Here is a 21,389-nt window from a genome sequence, read left to right on the forward strand (position 1 = left end):
CCCTGCCCCATCCACCCCCCCTCCCCTGACTGCCCCCAGAACTGGGCAGGAGGGTCTCGTGGCCCACCCCTAAGAGCCAGAGGCACCTGCTGGGGGGCAAGGTGGGGAGTCCCGGCAGTGCTTACCTGGGGCAGCTCCCAGGAAGCATCCAGCAGGTCCCGCTGGCTCCTGGGTGGGGGGGAGAGCGGTTGCTCCCCCTACTGATCACATCTAAAGTGGTGCCTTAGGCGCTGACTCCGTGGGTGCTCCGGGGCTGGAGCACCCATGGGGGAAAATTGGTGGGTGTAGAGCACCCACCGGCAGCTCCCCGCCCCGCGCCCGGCCCCAGCTCACCTCACCTCCGCCTCCTCCCCTGAACCCACTGCCCTGCTCTGCTTCTCTGCGCCCCCTCTCCCCCCGCCGGCTTCCTGCGAATCAGCCAGGGAGGGCAGAGAAGCAGGCCGCGGCTTCCCGCTCAGGCCGAGGGTGGCAGAGGTGAGCTGGGGCAGGAAGCGGTTCCCCTGTGCGCCCCCCCCCCCGGTTACCTGCTGTGGCGCGGGCAGCCCTCCTCGTGCCCCTCCGCCCCAGCTCACCTCCGCCTCCCTGGGCCTGAGCAGGAAGCTGCGGCCTGCTTCTCAGCCTGCCCCGGCTTTCCGCGCAAACAGCTGATTCGCGGGAAGCCGGGCCGGGGGAGAAGCAGAGTAGGGAGGAGGCGGAGGTGAGGTGAGCTGGGGGTGGGGCGGGGAGCTGCCGGTGGGTGCTCTGCGCCCACCAAATTTTCCCCTTGGGTGCTCTAGGGCTGGAGCACCTGTGGAGTCGGTGCCTAAGGTGCCACTTTTGACGGGTTAAATTTAGAAGCCCTTTTAGAACCGGTTGCCCCTCACGGAACAACCGGTTCTAAAAGGGCTTCTAAATTTAACAACCAGTTCTAGTGAACCGGTGCGAACCGGCTCCAGCTCACCACTACATCTAAGTAAGTAGATAGATCTGATTAAAACACAGAATGGGAGCAGAGGTGCTAAACATCTGGAAGATTCAGAGCCAAATACTGAAATTTACAAGTTTTCAATATTTTTCTGATTTGTGTGTGTGTGAGAGAAACTTTGACCATTTGACCTCCCTTGCCCTGTTGCCCTTCTTTGTCTCATAAAATCTTGGGGGGAAATGCTGAGGTCAATAAAGAGGTCAATATATATATTATACACACACTTCTATTTTATACACAACATACAATCAACCTTTGTGAGGCTAACAGTCTCCCAAGTATCATGACCAGAATAGGTGAGTTAATGCCCTCATTAGGAAAGGGAACCCAAGTTTTACCTAACAAGACAAAGATGCAGGCTAGGATTGCAGTGAGTGCTCCTCTGCTCAGGCTGACAGGGAGTATATAGGCCTCTGCATTGCAGGACATCACCACACCATCGTCATCACAGCCGCACACGTGCACGGTCAGCGTACCAGTGCTGCTCAGCATGGGGTGCCCGTTATCGGCGATCAGGATGGGGAGATAAAAGGTGTTCTGCTCGTGCTGTCGGAAGCCAGATCTCCTGGTTAAAATCCAGGCAGTGTTGTCTAGGGTAGGAAATTAATAAAGATATTTAAGAATTTATGATGCCAACATTTTCAGCTGGAAATGGAGGTTTAACCCCCTCCCCCCTCCAGCATTAGACACACATTGGGGATATCCTTTCCCTGGTTTCTTTGCTTTTCGCCAGTTTGCCACTAATCAGCATTTTGCCTCAGTCTCCCATCCTCACTCCAACATGTTTTCAGGCTAAAACATATAGAGCTGTAAGGCGTACACCTTATGACACTCTCTTACCCTGTGTGACACTAAGTGCCCAGAGCAAACTCTCAGCCTTCAGATCTTGCTCAAATATCTTTCAGAAAGCAAGATAGAAATGAACAGTTGAGGGTAGCTTCTTGTCCCTGTTTGTTCCTGCTCAGCAGCTTTTCTAGGCCTTGTTGTTTGTGCTTCCAGTGCAAATGCTGTGGAAACCTCTTTGTGTAACCCTTGTGGACATGTGATGGTCTCTTATTTTTGATGTGTGGCTTGTTTTTTCTACATCTGAAAGACCTCTAAAATCAGCTGGCTCAATCATTCTGGGCTATACAAGCTGGGGGCACCAGGGGGATAAAAGAAGCCAAAATAAGTCTCATTCAGTGTCTCTTTGGGTTGGGTTGCGAGGGGAGGGGAGGATGGCATGCTTTTTCAGCACTCTCCCTCCACCCCCCCCCCCCCAAATAAGGGTAGTTTAATCAAAATTAAAACATTTTGCAGGAATGTCCATTTTGACAAAACTTTAGATGGGACAAGATTGAAGTATTTTGTTTTGACAATATCAAACATTTCATTTTGATTCATTTCATTTAGATTATATTAATTTATATAATATGGTATTTATATATTCATGTCATGTCTAATATAAACGTCAAAACTAAATGAATGAAAACAAAGTTCAAACAAAATATTTCAACACTATATTGAAATGAAACATTTTGGTCTCAATTCAAACTTTTTTGGAATTATTTCACAGGAAATTGAAATTTCACTCTTCTAATTTAGAACACCCCTTGCCAAAATGTTGCACTTTCCTGCAGAACAGAATTTCCAGTTCTCACCCAGCTCCTCTCAAAACACGAAAGGCCCCTGTCCACACTACAAACTTCAGAGTCAGGACTTCCGAATTACCGTGGGTGCAGCTGGCCAGAAGGGTTGGGGTTCAGGCAGCTGTTCACAGTTCGATCCTCATGAAAACGTGCAGGGATTTTCTGGGGAAGTCAGTGCTGATCTCGTCAGCGCTAAATCAGTGAAGAGAATTCTTTGCCATCTCTAGGTTGTCTACACAGAGTGGGAGTGGGGGTAGAGGATTAATTTGACATGCATTATTTAATTTGCAGGACATGAGCTACACTAATGGCACACACACAGGCTGGTGGTGCCTCTTTTGATTCATATCATTGTGCACAGACAGTGGTGGCTTGGTGAACAACAAGCATGTTGCATTCTCTGAGGGTATCCCATGGTCCTTTGCTTTGCTGCTGAGCAGTGTGCATTCTGGGATTTTTCTCTCTGTGAATTGTGGGTTGTATACCAGAAGCCAGGGCATTTCAATTAAAAAAAAAAATCCCATTTTTCCATTCTCTCTTCCCCATGCTTCCTTTTCTGGGCAGACTAGCATTGATTTTTGAATTGCTGTCAGCCAGCATGGACTCAGCAACGCTGGCAACTGTGAGCACACAGAGGCTGCTTGGACTCTATTTCAGCACTCAAAGCTGGATGACTTTGGGTTTGGACTTCACTTGCCACATCAGCTGCAGAGGCTGAGGAGGAAGAGGAGGACGGCGAGCAACTGACATGAGAGAAGCAGTTGCTGAAGTAGCTTCACAGCCTGCAGTGCCATTTCTGGGCTCGGGAAGCCAGCATGGATTGGTGGGAAAGGATCACTCTGCAGAGCTGGGGCAATCCGCCATGGCGAGAGAATTTCAGGGTAGTGTAGGCAACCTTTTTTGAGATCTGTACAGAACTGGCCCTGGAGCGGCAGCATACCAACACATGGTGCCCCATACCTGCGGAGAAGTAGGCTGCCATTGCCATCTGGAAGCTGGTCACCCCAGAATGCTACTGGAACACCGCCAACCAATTTGGCCTGGGGAGATCAGCTGTGGGGGCCATTGTTTATGTGTGGTGCCATGGAAGAGGTACTGTTGCACCAGGTTATAAAGCTTGGTAATGTTCAGCATATTACTGATGGGTTTGCACTCCTGGGATTCCCAAACTGCTGCCATCAGTTGCTCCAATACAATGTACCTATTATTTGGCTCCTCCCATCCCTTCCCCTCTATGCCCGCAGTTCAGAATTTATACACAGAAAGGGGTATTTCTCCATGGTGCTACAAAGGCTGTTGACCACCGTGGCAGGTTTACAGACTTAAATGCAGGGTGGTCTGGAAGAGTCCACAATGGTTGGATTTTGGGAACTCAGCTCTGTTTATCTTAATGGATCAAGAACAGTTTGCCTAGAGGATGATTATGGACATGAATGGTGTGCAGATTGCTCTGGTTATCCTAGGAGACCTGGCTTGTCCCCTGCTTCCCTGGGTAACAGCCATTCACAGTTGGTTTGGCCAGAAGGAAGGAATTGTTTAACTACAGTCTTAATAGTTGCAGAATGACAGTGGGTGTGCATTTTGCCATTTGAAAGGAAGGTGGTGCTGTTTGTGGAATATGTTGGAAGCTGGAGGGAAAAAAATAAGTGCCTTAAAATTATTGCTCCGTGACATTTTGAACAACATTTGTCAGAGTAAGGGAAAAGCCTTCCACCTGAGATTAAGGCTGTGTCTTGAGAAGCCAGCAAGGAATCCAATACAAAATAGAAACAGCCAGGGCAATGCTATCATAGATACCTCTTGATCTTACTTTGAGTCTCAGCCTGAAAATGTGCAGCTGTTACCCAGTTGAGGGTGTGTGTGTGGGGGTGGGTGGGGGGGGATTGTGAACAGTGCAGTATTAGTGAAGTGAAGGGCAATGTTGTGGAAATCATTTTATTTTGTCTGTGCTTGGTTCTTCTGTAAAACACTCTGAACTATTTACAGTCTATGGATTTTCTATATAAAATGCATTGACAACTCTTTTTTTATAAATTATTTTAATGAGTTTTATTATTAAACACTGTATTATATAGCAAACAGAAAGAGGCCTTATTTAGAACAATAACTAAACAAAAATTCAAAGTGACATTGTGCAGTGGAGGGCAGAACACAACCAGGGGAGGGAGGGCTCAATTCACAGGGGAACATATGCCTCGCCTCTTCCTCTTCTGGTGTTGAGTGGCAAGGGTCAAAGTTATTAAGGGTGGTAGATGAGGGCTCCCAGGTGAAATTGTTCTTGCTGTCCTGAGCTTGGGTCTGTGAAGGAATAGCCTTTGTGGGGTTGGGGGTATTCTGTTGGGTGTAGAACAGTACACGCTGTTGCTAGTGTTCCCAGTACCCTATATTGTCAGGGGCTGCATAACATGGCTGGGTCCTGGTTAACAGAAGCTGCAGCAGACCCTTCCGGCTCTCTGTTGCCTCCAGGAGATGCCTTCATATCTCCATGTCTATTTCAACAGCATCTTTTGCCGTTGCAATGCTGTCCCTGGCCACTGTGACACTGTCTTTGTTCACCCCAATGGTCTCTCTGAGGAGCTCAGTTTCTTTTTCCTTCTCTTTGCCCAAGTACAGCCTCCATCTCTCCACTATTTTCATTTGTCATTGGGCCTCTGCAATGAGGCCCGCGAACATTTCATGCTGCGTTTTAAGTCTCTTCCCTATCAGGTTAGCCAGCATCTCAGCTATTGATAAAGGCCTTGTCATGGAGGGTCTGTCCACTGCAAGTGCTGCAGCTGTGGGAGGAAGGAAAAGATAAAAGTGGTTATTGTTCATATTCCAGAGAGGCTACAATAGCATTGTTTTTCATATGCATGTGACGTTATTGACATAAACTGTGACTGTATAGATCGTTGTTGTAACCAGGGTCCTATGGTTGCACCAGGTCTTGTACAGAGGAGGCCAAGTGGGGTGAGTCTGGAAAGGTTGTAGTTTGCTGGTTATGATTATACAGTCTGTATGTGTGTATCATTTTTTGTATTTGAAGTTATGAATATTGGCTATTTACTTGTATCTCAATGTGTTTGACTCTAAGTAACCTCATTGAAGCATTTGGTCAGCTTCTTGAGAAAGTCTCAGTAAGTGCCCAATAAAGAAACACTTAACTGACAATGGACTTTAGGAGACACCAATCCACATCTGAGCTTTCCTGGGGATGTTCAAACTAACATATAAACAATGGCGTCGGCCTGCAAAATGCTGGATCATTCATAGACATGTGACTTGCCCAGGTGGCTACAAACTCCATCTTGTTGCTATGGCTTTGCACAGAAGAACAAAGGGGTTTCCATTCACAAGAGAGAAAATATAAAAGGCCCTGGAAGCCTTTCCGTTTTGTCTTCAGCTGACTTAAAAGATAGCCTCTCCACCCCAAAGAGATGCCTGAAATAAACTGAAAGAAAGGACAGTAACTACGGGGGGTGTGAATGATTGCTGGACCCAGACTAGGAAGGAATCTAGTCTGTGAAAGAAGCTTATTGGAACATCTCTGAGGATGACGTTTACCTGCATTTAATTTCCTACTGTATTAGGCTTAGACTTGTGTGTTTTTGTTTTATTTTGCTTGGTAATTTACTTTGTTCTGTCTGTAATTACTTGGAACCACTTAAATTCTACTTTTTATACTTAATAAAATCACTGTTACTTATTACTGAACCCAGAGTTAGTGACTAATACCTGGGAGAGCAAACAGCTGTCCATATCTCTCTATCAGTGTTACAGAAGGAGGACAATTTATGAGTTTACCCTGTATAAGCTTTATACAGAGTAAAATGGATTTATTTGGTGTTTGGATCCCATTGGGAGCTAGGTGTCTGGGTGCTAGAAACAGGAGCACTTCTTAAGCTGTTTTCAGTTAACTCTTCAGCTTTTCGGGGACGTGGTTCAGACTCTGGGTCTGTGTTTGCAGCAGGCTAGCGTGTCTGGCTCAACAAGACAGGGTACTGAAGTCCCAAGCTGGCAGGAAAAATGGGCTCAGGGGTAGTCTCAGCACATCAGGTGGCAGTCCCAAGGGGGTTTCTGTGACCCAACCCATCACCATGCACTTGGTGACTTTCTTTCCTTGAGATTCTTCCTAGTCTTGGGGGAACTTCAGAGATGGTAAGTAGTGTGTGAATGAGAACTCTACAGGGATTTTTGTCTGTGTGTTATTTGCTGCTTGGGGTTTGCCGTTGCCCCTCAGAGGCTAGGGAAGGGTTGGGAATTTTGCATTTTTGCTTATACAGTGTGGTAGGGGTGAGTGGAGGGCCTGCGTGGAATCCCCTCTACATCACTTTTAGGCTGTCCTGATTCTCAGTGATGTTACATATAGGTGGGTGACTAAAAAGCAGAGAATGGCCTTATTGAAAAAAGCAAAGGGCAGACCAGTGAGATACGTGGTGAAGTAATTCACCAAGACGGCTCTTCCCCCAAAATGCTGCAGGAATGGAAGGGGGATGGCTGCATAGCCATCCTCCATAATGCCCAGACCAAAATCAGGTAATTTCTTTGGCTTAGATTCTGCTTTATCTTCCTTGCAGAGGTGGTGAAAGTGCAGAGAAAACTAGGGTTCTGCTGTGGTTGTCTGAAGCATTCACTGTTACAGAGCATCAATGCCTCCGCAAGGAGCTGTAGTTTTTGTACCTGTACAGGCATGCGGTGTCCGTGTCTACTTCATGTAAACTGAATAGCAACCAAACTTCCTGTAACCACTGCATTGATAAACTGTTTAATTTTGCACAAATGAATGTTTTCATTACTTAAATAAGCTTGAGGAGGTATGGGGGGTGCAGGTGGAGGCTGTGCCAGGCTGCTGGCTGCCATTTTGAGAGGGCAAATGGGGTTGGGGGGGTTTGCCAGACAGGACAGATGTGGGGAGAGGAAAGAAAAATAGGTGGATGGACATGTGTCCTCCATGGTGTGGGCTTGAAAATGGTCAGGACTTTAGCATGAGACAGATGCAGGCTGCTTGGCCAGAGCAGCCACCATTTTGAAAACTGTATGGAGGGGCCAAAAACACAATGTGGACTGGGGACGAGGCTGGAGACTCGGAAAGGCTCCTAGCTTGCATCAAACTAAAGTGGCTTTGGCCATGGGGCACCCAAACTGAAGCTAGCATAGCACAATAATAATAATAATAATAATTTAATTATAAAGATAGATACTTACATGACAAGCTTCCCTTGAGAGGGTCTGCCTTATCAGTCCAAGCCTGGATTTCTGGCTGGGAATTGGGCTTGGTTGCTGCACATCAGGAACTAGGCTCACTTTCTACCTGGCCAACATCATGGTTCTGAATCCTGAAGAAATCTTAGCATTCTGGGGAGAGGTCTTCACTGGCTTCCTCATGTTCATCCTCCAGTGAGTCTTGCAGGTTGTCCTTGGGGTGGGGACGGAGCAGGGTCCATACCCTTCCTGGTTTGGGTGGTAGGGTAACTGGTCAAAATTCTGTCCAGCTCTTCAAAAGATGGACAGGTCACATTGCCACTACTGGACCTTTTCCCAGCATCCCCAGTGTGAATGTAAGTCCTCCTGGGCTGTTTGCTCTTTACCCTGCAGTGTTTGGTGTGCTGGTTGAGGCCCGGCCTGGTTACGTGCTTAGCAGTGCCCATAGAAAGAGCTTTCTTCTGGTGGGTGGCCACAAGAGCTTTCTGATGCTTCTCCCCAGGTGGTGATGAGATTCAGGGTCTCAGCATAGCTCCAAGCAGCTGCTCTAGGCATGTTTTAGGGCTTCTGGAGTAATACTGATGCATTCAAATCCAGGAGAAAATGGGCAAAATCTGGCCCTGTGCCAGTTTTTAAACAGGGAAAGGGGCATCTGGTCAGCTTGACACCAGAGCAGTGGAAGGCATAGAGGTAAATAGACAAGTCATTAATGGTTGCCTGCAAAGCAGTGTGGGATAGCAGCTGGAGGACTGCCAAAGAAGTGCACGACAGCTTTGCATGAGCACAAAGAATAGAACAAACTCTATTTGAGTCAAATTTCTTTCACTTTGAAAGAAGCTTCCAGAGTTAATATGATGTACAGGAGAGACTTCTTCCTACCATAGGCTGAAAGCATTATTTTCCAACCCTGTATTGGCTCCATTGTCAATGCTAGGTCTCCTATACGCAGTGCAGAGAAGTAGCTCTGTACCACTGGGCAAGACGTGGTGAGCCGCTTCTGCACTAAATATTTCACTGCGAATGTTTATATAGTTGTGGCTACCTCTTAAAGCTAGAATAAAGGACGCTTTTAGGCCTGATCCTGTGTGCAAGGATTGCAAGATCAGGTTCAGTTCCAAATGTTTTTCACTTTGAATGATCCCATTTGAACCATCCAGCTAACATGCTTATCTCCTTGTTCTTGGACAATGGTTTTTCACTGTCTTCCCTTGTTACTCCCTGTTTCCTTTTTTGAGTGTTCTACTCTGGCTTCTCTCTTTCTGCTCCGTGCGTCCTAGATGGCTTCTTACCTCTGTGCTGTGCATCTCCCCTGTAACTCTTACAGCTTTTTTACGAGCAGCAAGTGAACAAGTGTAAAGAGCTTTGAGAAAAAGAGAGGAGACACTGGAATAATAGGAGCATTCACATTCTGTGCTTGGAAGAAAACATGTAGGGTGCAAAAGAGTGAAATTATTTTGCTCTCGATTTCTCCTAGTTCCAGTTCTAATCCTACCTTTAAGCCTCGCCTTTTGAACCAAGTCCCACTCTTGAAATTTTAGATGCATACAGCATGACCACAAGATCTGAATTTGCACAATACTGACACTTTTCCTCGAAGAAAAGCGCCAATCACTGGGAAATATTTATATAGACGCAAATGTTGTATAACCTTCAAGCGTATAAAATGTCATTTTATTGCTGCCTTTAAGGAGCAGATGTCACTTGGCATTATTGATAATGGCAGGTTCATAGCGCACTGTGCGTCAAAGCCTCTCACATCCAACTCAGGCTATAGAAATAAGTGTCACTAACGGATGGCGTCCACTCTGATTACCTTGATTGTCCCTCAGAGTGAAGTTGGGGTTGTTAGCTGCCTCAGGAGCCAAGCTGTAGTAGAAGTGCTGACCCCCTTGTGGGTCATCCTGGTCAACTGCACTCACTGTCTGAATCAGCTGTGGGATGCAAGAACAAAACAGAATGATAGCAGCCCTGCTAGGAGACACCGCTTAAAGAATTACACTCCAAAAGTGAAAGCCAATTCAGTGTTTGAACAAGACCATCTTGTGAGGGACAACTCATGACCTGAGACATTGAAAGCCTTCTCGACTTCATTTTATTTCATTACAATCATAAAAATCCCAGTAAAACTAGGGATGGGCCAATTGGTTCATTTAAAATAACAGACAAGCCACTCCTCAGTTCCCAGCTTAAATCAAACCTTTTTTTGAAGCCTCTGAAATGCTCAGAAGCACATGATCAGAAGTCACAAGAAAGCCCATTGTAAATAGACTTCCAACCTCATTTTCTACTACCAAGTAGATAACTTTCAGACACTTATCCACACTGAACCCTAGATGAGGATTTTGAACACAATTTTAATTAGTAAGGAATGTTTCACAAGGAAACATGTTGCTTTGCTTAAAAGATGGAAAAAAAGGCAGTTCTGTACCATTATATATGTAAATTTTCCATGCCTGATTTCCATGTGATGAATGCTCCCTTCCAGGGGTGTGCACAAGGGGGAAGGCAAGCAGGGGCATGAACAGAACGTGCCCCTCCAAAAATGGTCAAATTTAAATTCCTGCCCCTGCTCCATTCGCTGGTTTCTACTAACTTTCACACAATAAGCTAAACCTACTGTAACTTACGGAATATAAACTTCCCTCCCCATTCTATATATTCTGTCACCAAGGATGTGCACTAGAAAAAGCATTTGGATTTCAGAAGAACTAGTGCTGGTGATAGTGTGGTTGACCCACAGTTCAAAATATCTTGTGTGAAATTCTAACTCCACTTAAGTCAGTGGGAGTTTTGCCATTGACTTTAAATGGTGAAATCTAAGCTCCCTTAATTTTTTTTAATTAATTAGGTTTTTCCTATGGAGTCAACAATAAGAAAACAAACAAGCATTGCCTTAAGCAATGAATATAATAGGCTGTTTGGAAAGAAACTAAAATAGAAGCTGATTCAAAGCCAATTTCTGCCACCTTTACACCATATGTAGCCTGTTGATTTCAATGGGGAGTAACAGAATACGCCCCTGGCTCAGCCTGAGCATGTAACAGAATCAGAGACAGACCTGTTGCTTAGTTTTAATATAAAGAATAAACTTCTACTTGAATTCATAGCATTGAAGTTTGTTTTCTAAGTGATTAACCGGGAAATGATCGATCTGGACAGTCTTAAATAGCACTTTGAAACTGATTCCAGGAATGTTTCAGAGTGGTGCAAAGCAATTTAGTCACATGACTCCAGTAATTCCTAATGGCAGCTGCCTGTCTAAATTCTCATGCACTACTTGAAAAGTTTGTCCTCTAGGAAACCCAAACAGTGATGATTTTTCTTTGCCTCATGCTGGGGCTTCTTTGTGCATAGTTTGTACAAAGTTATCTCTGGTATAAACCCATTGACTTGAGGAGAGTCATATCGTGAAGTCGGCCCACTTGCTCCAGGCTACTTTATAGTGGTAATTAGGCTTGAAGTAGATTTAGTGAAAGCTAAGGGCAGGTCTAAAATAGGAAATGTCTATTTTTTTTCTCCCCTACTAAGAGATGGGCATTCCAGTTTTTAAATTTAGGCATCCAATTCTTATTTGAGCACCCAAATGTAGTACCGTGGATACTGAATGCCTAAGGGCCAGGTTGAGCAATGGCTGGGCTCAGTGACAAAATTCCCACTGACATCAATGAGTGTAAGATCAGACCTTAAATGCTGAGTTTGTGTGTCTGCCTGTGGAATATAGACACCCCAATGAATGAGTCCATATATGAAAGGTCTGATTTGAGACAGAGGAGTGACATCATCGTGAAGTCGACACTGCTTGCTTCAGTGGAGTGATTCTTGATTTTCATGGGTGTCAATGAGTGGAACCTAGGATTCTATGTTAGAAATACCTAGACTTCCTGTAATTACATGATCAAACCCCTAGAGAGCTGACTCAGTCTGTCATCCTTCCTAGAGGGATAGGTTCAATTCTATGCAACTTACTATGCATGTGGAGTTCTTCCTGCCAGGATTTAAAAAAGCAAAAAAAACCCCCAAGAGCAAACAAAAAACACAACCCAAGCCACTGCCTGTCATGTAGGAGCACTAAAGACCTCATAATGCTCTTCATTAGAGGCTGAGTTTGCCCCAGTGGTCTCACATTTCCTCTTGTCATTACTGCTGTGCAACATGCTGTCTGATTGTCTGCTGCCAGCCTCTCTAAAGATGGCTTCATGTCAGAAGTGAAGTGAATCAGAGTTTACAAAGTACTTTTTGATCAATGGGGAGGAGAAAGGTGCTATGGATGAACAGAAGGTGCTATGGATGAACTCTGCTGAACAGAGTTCTGATGAAACATCTGATGTCCTGTAGTGCACATCTGCTTTGCCCCATCCCCTCCCCTTTCTTAGTTGCTGGCTATGCCCATACAATGCAGTATCTGCATGTAAGTGACAACATTCATCTCTCACAGACATATAGGATTTCTCACCTGCCCAGCTTTTGCATTTTCACACACAAAAGCTTCATAGAACCTGGAAAACTGAGGAGCATTATCATTCACATCCAGGACTTTTACTGTGACTGATACACTGCCAACCTGTGAGGGATTGTCTAAAAGAAGAAAGAACAAAATAACTACAGGGACTTCATAATCACAGGGAAAAGTAGCTGCTTGCCCTACCAAAAAGGCAAGGGAACTCTCCTTTTTAGCCTTGTTGCACTGAATGAAATTTATTTGAATTGTAACCGGTGTGGGAAGATAGCAGATACTATAGGCAAGATTGAGTTCCAGTTTCCAGTCTAACCATCTCGACTCCTCAAATGTTTACGGCTTTCTCAAACCTGGCCTCCAGAACCAGGTAAATTTCTGGGAAAGTTTGAGACGATGCCAAGAATTAAGGTAGGCTAGGGTTGGAGGATGTGATTCAATTAGTCGTGTTTCAGAAGGCAATGGGCTCAAGGAGCTGATTAAAATTTTTTGAAATTCTGATTTTTCTCAAAATTTAGAATTTCAACTATAAAACAGCTTGACATTTTGGACAAATATTTTATACAAAAATCATCCTTTTTTTGATCAGCTATAGCACTAGTTGAAAAATGTAAACAATTCTACAAAAGTTTGCAGTCAAATTTCAAAGAGAAAAAGATGGAATTTTCATGACACCTTTTGTGGAAACCAAGTGGGACATAATTTATCAGCTTAGTTGCTCACAAATGGAAGGAGAAATGAGTTCATCAAGGTAAATATCTTCAGATCAAATAACTTACAAACCCAGTGTCTACAAGATAAATACATTAGCTTCTTTCTTCTTGTGGTGTTTTATGGTCCCCCACACCCAGTTATCCCACATAACCAAAATGAAACACCATTCAAAAAACAAGATGAAGACTGAGTGATCAAATGTTCAAAAGTTCATAAAAGCTGAGATTTAGTTCTCAACTTTAACCCTGCTACCTTGTGTATATATTTAAAATATTATCTCTCTCTATAGCATGATGTAATATTTTCAAATATTGTAGAGTATACACTCTGGAATTTTTGTACTTTTTTATGTATGGTATTCATATTGCATGTAGCATGACTGTACTACTGAGTTAATACTATTGAATAATTTGATTATGTAGTTTATCTATCCATATATGTTTTATACCCATCACCGAGGTATATGAATGTCTAATTTATAGACTGAATAATACCAAACTATCCTTTAAAAATAGAAACTCATAGACTTTGTGATGGTCCCATCTGACCTTAATCATCTAGTCTGATCTCCTGCATACTGCAGGCCACAGAACCTCATGCACCCACCCCTGTAATAGACCCCTAATCTTTGGCTGAGTCACTGAAGTCCACAAATCATGATTTAAAGACTCCAAGTTACAGAGAGTCCACCATTTACACTACCTTAACCCCACCGGTGATCCATTCCCCATGCTGCAGAGGATGGTGAAAAGCCCCCAAGATCTCTGTCAATCTGACCCGGGGGAAAATTCCTTCCCAACCTCATATATTGTGGTTAGTTAGACCCTGAGCATGTGGAAAAGACCCATGAGCCAGACACCTGGGAAAGAATTCTCTGCAGTAACTCAGAGCCATCCCCATCTAGTGTCCCATCACTGGCCATTGGAGACATTTGCTGCTAGCAGATGTAGATCGGCTACATGCCACTGTAGGGTCAGATCAGGTCATGACTCCTTGCTGCTGCTATATAGGAAGTGGAAGTGTGTTATAAAAGCCCTTACATTAGCTCTCCACTACTGGGGTAGGTCACCCTTGCGCTTAACTTAAATGAGCCTCCCTGGACTTATGAAATTGGATTTTTGGCTGCATTAGTCTAGTTGTGCAGTGGCAAGTCAAGATCCTCTTGATCTGTCCCTCCAATCTTTTTCAGATAAAACAAGCAATTCTTCTTCATCAAGGACTAATCCAAGGCAAAGTTTTACACTCGTAACTTTGAGCTGTGTATATTTAAAACAACAAGCAAAACCTTGACACTTTTATTAAAGCAGGAATGGTATATTTCCGCCCCACCCCGCTCACTACCACCTTTCACCTAACTCAGAGATGGCAGGATGTATTTTGTACAACCGTTCCAAAAACATTCACTTGCAGACTGAGGATGAATATACAATTTAACAAAATTCATGGGGCCAGAGGCAGAGAGGGAGAAAGCATAAGAATGATGCTGTATCTTGGTGGTCAGAACACTCCCTGCAATGTGAGACACCCAGTATCCCTGCTCTAATGGATTTTTTTAAAATTTATCCACAGTTTGAACAGGAGACTGAGGGACCACATCAGAATATCCCATAACGCCATGGCTAAGACATGCACCTGAGAGGTGGAAGATCTCAGTTCAGATTCTTCAGGTGAGTGAGGGGATTTGAACCGACTTTCCCACATCCCAGATAAGTACCCACCAGCTAAAAGTTAGGAGTTGTCGACCGCCCTGGCTGTTTTTGTAAGCTTGTCTATTGGAGCCCAATGTGGAGGGCAAGTCTGTCTTCTCCTGGTTCATGCATTGTTCTGGGATTTAGGCAGCTGGACGCCTGGTGAGGGGCAGCAGGGCACATGCTCAATGGCAGAAATGTAGGCTCCTAGTGAACTTTTGCTGCAAAATTTTAGGCAAAATTTTAGTGAGTTTAAGTGCCTACAGGATTTGAGGGCAGCTGAGCTGGAGATTTGTGAATCCTAGATGACCTGATTCTTGGATTTAAGTCTCTAAACTGGCATTTGTGCACCTAAGTCCGTTTGTGAATCTAACCCTCTGTGTTCACTGCTGCAGTTGGCAGAAGTAACATTTACTTTTGAAGCCTTTTGATAGCACAGTTAGTTTGAGATTTTCAAAGCTGTCTAAAATAAATGGGAATTTGGTGTACAAATCTCTTAGGTGATCTTGAAAATCTCAACTTTAATTTTTAAGGACCTGATTCCCCCACCATAGTGAACTGAACCTTATGGGGCAGGTGGTCCAATTCACTTAGCAGTCTGCGGGTTCTGCTCAACAGAAGAGTGGCAGAATTGGCTCCTAGGTTAAGTTACTGATTGCAAAAGTTGCCAGGTTAAAGAGCCCTGGAGTATGAAGTACTCCAGCCATAAAGCAGGCACTGCCTAAATAGCAGGAGTGCACACTCATTCAAACTGCCCAGCTGGTCTGTTTCAAATCTGATGTAGCCCTAGATGTGGTCTTTCTAGATCAGTCCAATCAGTTTGTGGACAAATGAGAGACTGCTCACAAAGATACCAGTTAATGCTGAGTGGTGGCAGATTTTGTGATGTCCACAAGAAAATGGATTGAGATCATTAACAAAACCGTATGAACCATAGAGGTTTCAGCTCAGATGCCTGGAGCTCTGCTTTGAATTTCATGTTCATTTGTACTCCAAACCCCAAGCTAAGCAGTTTTTCATAGATTCATTTTAAAACTGTCAGTGCCTCCTTTGCACCTAGACATTCACAATGGTGAATCTGGGCTGAGTTTTTGGTATGTAACTAAATAGGGAATCCTAGCAAATTTCAACTGTTCTGGAGTTGTTAAAAGCAATTCACACAGCTTCAATAGCTTGTGTGAAATGACTTGGCTGTAAACAGCAAGCAGATGGTAATGACATTTGTTCTTTACTGACCTAGGATGGATTTGAACCAGTGATCCAGAAGTGAAAAAGCTTTCATCCTATTTCCAATTCCCTGAGCCATCCAATCCTCCCTAGAAGCCTTGGTTTTTACTCTGATACACACTGCAGCATCTGTTTTTGTTAACTAGTTGTTCTAGTTGGGGGGAGGGCTCTCACTGAATCATATTTCAAGAAGAGCCTAACAATAATTCACTTGAATGCTAATGATTTGAGAAAACAACACTCTGCATTTAATTGTAAGCCCCCCAATCTCATCCCTCTACCAAAAAAAAGTGGAAAAACTAAAATATAATATTCACTCTGTAATGTGAGAAGTTCAATTCAAACAGATGTGACTTCCATTCAATTAATAAAACAACACCTGAATCGCTTAATTGAAAACAGTCTATCACTGTTCCTGTTGTATCTCTAATTTATCTACAGTCTCCATCTACTTACTCAGCTCCACAGCCAGCACAGTGATATTGTGCCAAGAAAGGTCTTCCCGGTCAAGAGGTCTTGCAGTCATCAGAGCTCCTGTTGCAATGTCGACGTAAAAGAACCTCCCGGGATCACTGCTTCTATCAATTGAATATCTGCAAAAGTACATATTAAAAATATTATGCAACTCTTGTGGAAACATTGGTGCTACATCCATAAGAACGGCCATACTGAGTCAGACCAATGGTCCATCTAGCCCAGTAGCCTGTTTTCCAACGGTGGTCAATACCAAGTGCTTCAGAGGGAATGAAAAGACAAGGTAATCATCAAGTGATCCAGCCCCTGTCACCCATTCCCAGCTTTTGGCAAACAGAGGGCAGGGACACCATCCCTCCCCATTCCAGCTAATAGCCATTGATGAATTTATCCTCCATAAATTTGTCTAGTTCTTTTTGGAGCCCTGTTATAGTCTTGGTCTTCACAACATCCTCTGGCAAAGAGTTCCACAGGTTGACTGTGCATTGTGTGAAGAAATACTTCCTTTTATTTGTTTTAAACCTGCTGCCTATTAATTTCATTTGGTGACTCCTAATTCTTGTATTATGAGAAGGAGTAAATAACACTTATTTACTTTCTCCACACCAGTCATGATTTTATAGACCTCTCTCATATATTCCCTTAGGTGTCTCTTTTCCAAGCTGACAAGTCCCAGTCTTATTAATCTCTCCTCAAACAGCAGCCGTTCCAGACCCCCTAATCATTTTGTTTGCCCTTTTCCGTTCCTTTTCCAATTCAAATGTATCTTTTTTGAGATGGGGTGACCACATCTGCATACAATATTCAAGATGTTGTTTTACCATGGATTTATATAGAAGCAATATGATATTTTTTGTCTTATCTATCCTTTTCCTAATGTTTCATAACATTTGGTTAGCTTTTCTGACTGCCGCTGCACATTGAGGGGATGTTTTCAGAAAACTATCCACAATGACTCCAAGATCTCTTTCTTGAGTGGTAACAGCTAATTTAGACCCCATCATTCTATATGTATAGTTGGGATTATGTTCGCATTTATCAACATTGAATTAATCTCCCATTTTGTTGCCCAGTCACCCAGTTTTGAGCCACTAAGGAACCTCACCAACTACCACATGGAACATAACTGCATTCATCTAGAACCTACTCCTGTTCCCATTGTCTTCAGTAGGTAAGGATTGGAGCCTTCACTAACTGATAAGTGGTTCAGTATTGGCATCTCTTCACAGGGAACACTAATAGTTTGAAGCTGGAGGGTGGGGAGTGTAATGCACAGTTCACCACAGACTATGTTGAAAGTTGTACAGCCTAACTAATTGGGTGGGAGTCTGTTACTGAGATAGTTATACTAGTACAATCCCTACTGGGGATGCAATTATACCAGGATAAAGGTACCTTGTACTGGTATAGTTATTCCCTTTCCTGTATAGGAATAAGATATGCTGGTATAAGCACTTTTATATTACTATCAATCTCCTGTTGCTTGGACACGTTTAACTACTTTGACTATACCAGTATAGTAACCATGTTAGTTTGGATGTTAGAAACAAGCACTGGAATGTGTGTCTCAGTCTTGAACAGAGTTGTCTGACACTATCCATTTTGGCATTTTTTTTTCTTTTTTAAATTCAGACATCTGATCCACAATTATCACCCTTCATGAAACCCAGGGACAATCCTTCTGATGTCTGTCATGTATTTACTAGAGGTGGAAAATTTGCTATTTCTCTGCACATCCAAAACTCTCAGATGGCAATGCAAGGTAGGGTGCAAAAGTGCATCCAGCTACTGCTGTGGAGGCAGTTCTTCTGCCCCCTCAATATCATTCTGATTCTGAGAGTCTTCAATGAGCCCATAATGTGTAATCCTTTTTTGACACCTATTTGCATCAATGATATTCTGCAGTAATGAGGTCCACAGATTCATTTTATGTTGTGGAAAAGAACATTTGGACTTGGGAAGCACAGACCACTTTCTCTGCAATATTATGATGCTTTTCTGTAGATGAAAAATACCTTTACTTTTCACACTAAATTAAAGACTAGAGTAGACTGTTCCCCCCCCACTTCTTTCTTTCTGTCTTTGGGAGGTTGCTGATGTGTAATGTATAATGTGTAACTGTAATGCATACCGTTTAATCTATTACAGCTATCTATCTAATGTAGTCACTCCCTCAAAAGCTATCACTAGGCACCAATCCAAGCACTATTGTTTAGGTTATAGTTCAGACCCATTTCCACCACTGTTGGCCCAATCCACAGTGCTCTCTTAGAACTGAATACGAGTTTATCTGCTGACATCAACAGAAGCAGAATCAGGACCATTATTCTGAATTCTTTTCTGCTTTATAATCTGCAGAACAAGCGTGCAAGACTGATTCTGAGACAGCATCATGTTGTATAGCACTGGCAATACAAAACACTGTAAAGCTCTGCACTTGGGAAAGAAACAGCAATTCTCCCCCCCCCCCCCGAAAAAGTGAGAGAAGGAGGGGAAAGGGTATTTTTTCTATTTCAAATAGAGATTTTTGAGGTATTTGATTTATTACAGAAATCTGCATGAGGGTTGCTGTATTTTTCTATAATAATCATTCTTGTATGGGGTCTATAAAAACACTTTTCCTATGACAGTTTAAGGCCAGCTAGTATCTGGAAGTGAATATAGCCTTCTGATTAGTGGTTCAGCATTAATCAGTGATGTCACAAAGCACAGGTGGGGGCTTTGTACTGATTTCTCCAGACACTATCTCCTGTTAATAACTAGTCTTCTACGCTCACTTCCATTGCACTGTTTAAATAATTCTCCTTAGTCACTCAGCAGTATTCAAGCCATATTTCCAGCAATTGGAGTCTCTCAGTGTGGGAGTCCAGATGCCAGAAGCTGGGAATAAGAGGATTTGAGTGTTCCCATGTGTTTAGTGAGCCCTTCTGAAAGATATTCTGGCTCTTTAAACTTATTTTCAAATTTGAAAAAAAATTTTAATTAAAAATATATTTTTTTTGGATTACAACCATAGTGGAATTATTTTTGAGGCACTGAGTGTGTTTTCCTCCTCTTTTTTAAAATTTTTGCACTACGAGGGCCAGATTCTCCCCAACCTTGCACCTCGTGCAGTCATTTACACCAGTAGAAAGTGAGTGAAAAGACGGTGTAAAACACTACCATTCTGATTTTGCTCTCACTAGACATAGATGTAACTGGCCAAATGAGGTGCAAGCCAGTGGAGGAGCAATAGTTGATCTCTACATCTTTATTTTCCCAAATCAGTCACTCATATTTTGTTTCTGTCTGTGTATTTACAATGCAGGAAGAAAGAGAGGCTGTATGTAAGAAAATGTGTGTATGTAAATACTGGGGCATATTTTTAATTGCTCCTGAATTTAAATAGTTGTTCTTGCCTTGCTGTTTGTATTCCCACCGCCCCTTAAAAAGTTTGTTCTCAACTGAGTTAGCTGAAAAGTCTAGAAAAAACTCAAAAACTACAGTAAAAATATGAACAAATATCTACCTTTTGTGTCTACAGATTTTTTTTTTTCCACACATGCACACAAACTTGCTTTCACTGCAAAGCTGCAGAGTGTGGATGATGTCAGAATATAAGACCCTGAGGCAGAGAGAGCAGAATGACGTAGTTTGATAGTGAAGGATAAGACTAAGATGAGAAGCACAGAGCAGAATGAAGGATAGTCTCATAACCTAGATAGGAGTTAGAAACGTTTGACATGATGTAGGGAAAAGGAAAGAATACATCTTAGAGCACTTATAGGGGGAAAATGGTGTGCTAAGCAGAACAGACTGTGTCTGTCAGGTTTCCTCCCTATGTGAAGCCCATAAAGCCACACATAAGGATTTCACTGTCCCTTCAAAAATTGTAACAACTCAGCATCCAGCGTTCCTGCTGTGCTCCTCTGTAAAAATCCTGAAGCCAGGCAGCTGAGAAGCTGAACTTGCACAGGGGGAGGGAAACAATATAGCAACCACTTACATAGATCAGAGAAACGTTTAAGTGTTATCTGCTGGTCTATGAACATGCAATGAACCTTCAACTTTATGTAAGTTTCAACAATGAATACATGAGATGGCCTCAAAGAACATTGGAATTTTCTGCTAAGACTTGGCTGCCACTCTGGAAATGAGAGAGATAATCATGTAGCTCATTCTTTTTGTTCCTGGCTGAATTGTAGATATGAAGCTCCCGGGACTGTAGTTTACCTTCCTTTATTGCTTATGGGAATATCTAGCTAAGCAGCTTGAATATCACAATATATAATTGAGGGGTCCGTGCATATGTTGTTAGCACTATATCTATTACAAATGTATTTGTATAGCTGAACTGTTGACAAAGATTGTTACATGCAACCTATGTGTTTTGAAACAGAAGGGAAAAGAGAGAAGAGAGCTACAACACAATATGGGGACAGATCTGCTATGGAGGTTTCAGTTTACACCAGCTGAGCATCTGGCCTAAGACATACAGTAGAAAATCTCTGGATAACAAGAAAAGCTAAAAAAACACTCTGAAAAACCTGATTGAGTTGTTGGTCACATCAGGGTCACTGGCAGAAATAATTTGTATGGTGGTTCCGATCTCCACATCCTCAGGCACTTCCACAAAATAGAAGCTAGACTCAAACACTGGGGGCTCATCCACATCCTCCACGCTGATGTGCACAGTCGTGGTGTCTCGGAAGGGGCCCAGGTTCAGGAAACGCATTTCCAGGTGGGGATTGGTGCCCTCTACTTTTAAAGTGTAGCTCTTCTTGCTCTCAAAACTTAAGGGCTGAGGAAGAGAAAAGGACAGTGTTAAGCCTGTTGAATTCATTGTGTTAGGCTGCAGCCTCCTGCGTGCCTGAAAGAAATGCTTCTCCCCTTTACACTGCATCTTGGTGTCTTTCCACAGATTTCTCTCTGTTACACTGTCAGTCATGCCAAATACTACATCTAAATATTTTTAGTTGAAAATAAATCCTGAAGTGGCCGTTGTACCAGGAACATTCTGTATTTAACTAAAAACCATACCACTAAAGTGATGAGAGGAAGGGTTCTGTTTGAAACAACTG

General features: G+C 43.1%; 1 protein-coding gene and 1 long non-coding RNA gene across 6 annotated transcripts in view; one reads left to right on the plus strand and one right to left on the minus strand.

Annotated features, from left to right (window-relative positions):
• LOC144930215 (uncharacterized) overlaps positions 1-21,389 on the plus strand; it is a 130,222-nt gene that overhangs the window by 105,684 nt on the left and 3,149 nt on the right. For all 3 annotated transcript variants that reach the window (XR_013635354.1, XR_013635356.1, XR_013635355.1), the window contains 4 exons: positions 14,510-14,607; positions 16,297-16,612; positions 17,403-17,500; positions 20,708-21,049. This is a non-coding gene — a long non-coding RNA (uncharacterized LOC144930215). The remainder of the gene's footprint in view (positions 1-14,509; positions 14,608-16,296; positions 16,613-17,402; positions 17,501-20,707; positions 21,050-21,389) is intronic.
• Positions 1-21,389, minus strand: part of CDH20 (cadherin 20) — a 150,645-nt gene that overhangs the window by 2,695 nt on the left and 126,561 nt on the right. For 2 of the 3 annotated variants that reach the window (XM_073332246.2, XM_073332247.2), the window contains 5 exons: positions 20,856-21,109; positions 16,312-16,448; positions 12,227-12,348; positions 9,587-9,704; positions 1,303-1,554 (listed from right to left, as the gene is read on the minus strand). In XM_073332246.2, the coding sequence (XP_073188347.1) occupies positions 1,303-1,554; positions 9,587-9,704; positions 12,227-12,348; positions 16,312-16,448; positions 20,856-21,109 (883 nt within the window). Of the gene's footprint in view, positions 1-1,302; positions 1,555-2,605; positions 2,825-9,586; positions 9,705-12,226; positions 12,349-16,311; positions 16,449-20,855; positions 21,110-21,389 lie in introns of those variants that run through there. The other variant, XM_078851634.1, reaches the window with a different exon arrangement.

This window comes from Lepidochelys kempii, chromosome 2, assembly GCF_965140285.1.
Source record: "Lepidochelys kempii isolate rLepKem1 chromosome 2, rLepKem1.hap1, whole genome shotgun sequence".
NCBI classification, from domain to species: domain Eukaryota; kingdom Metazoa; phylum Chordata; order Testudines; family Cheloniidae; genus Lepidochelys; species Lepidochelys kempii.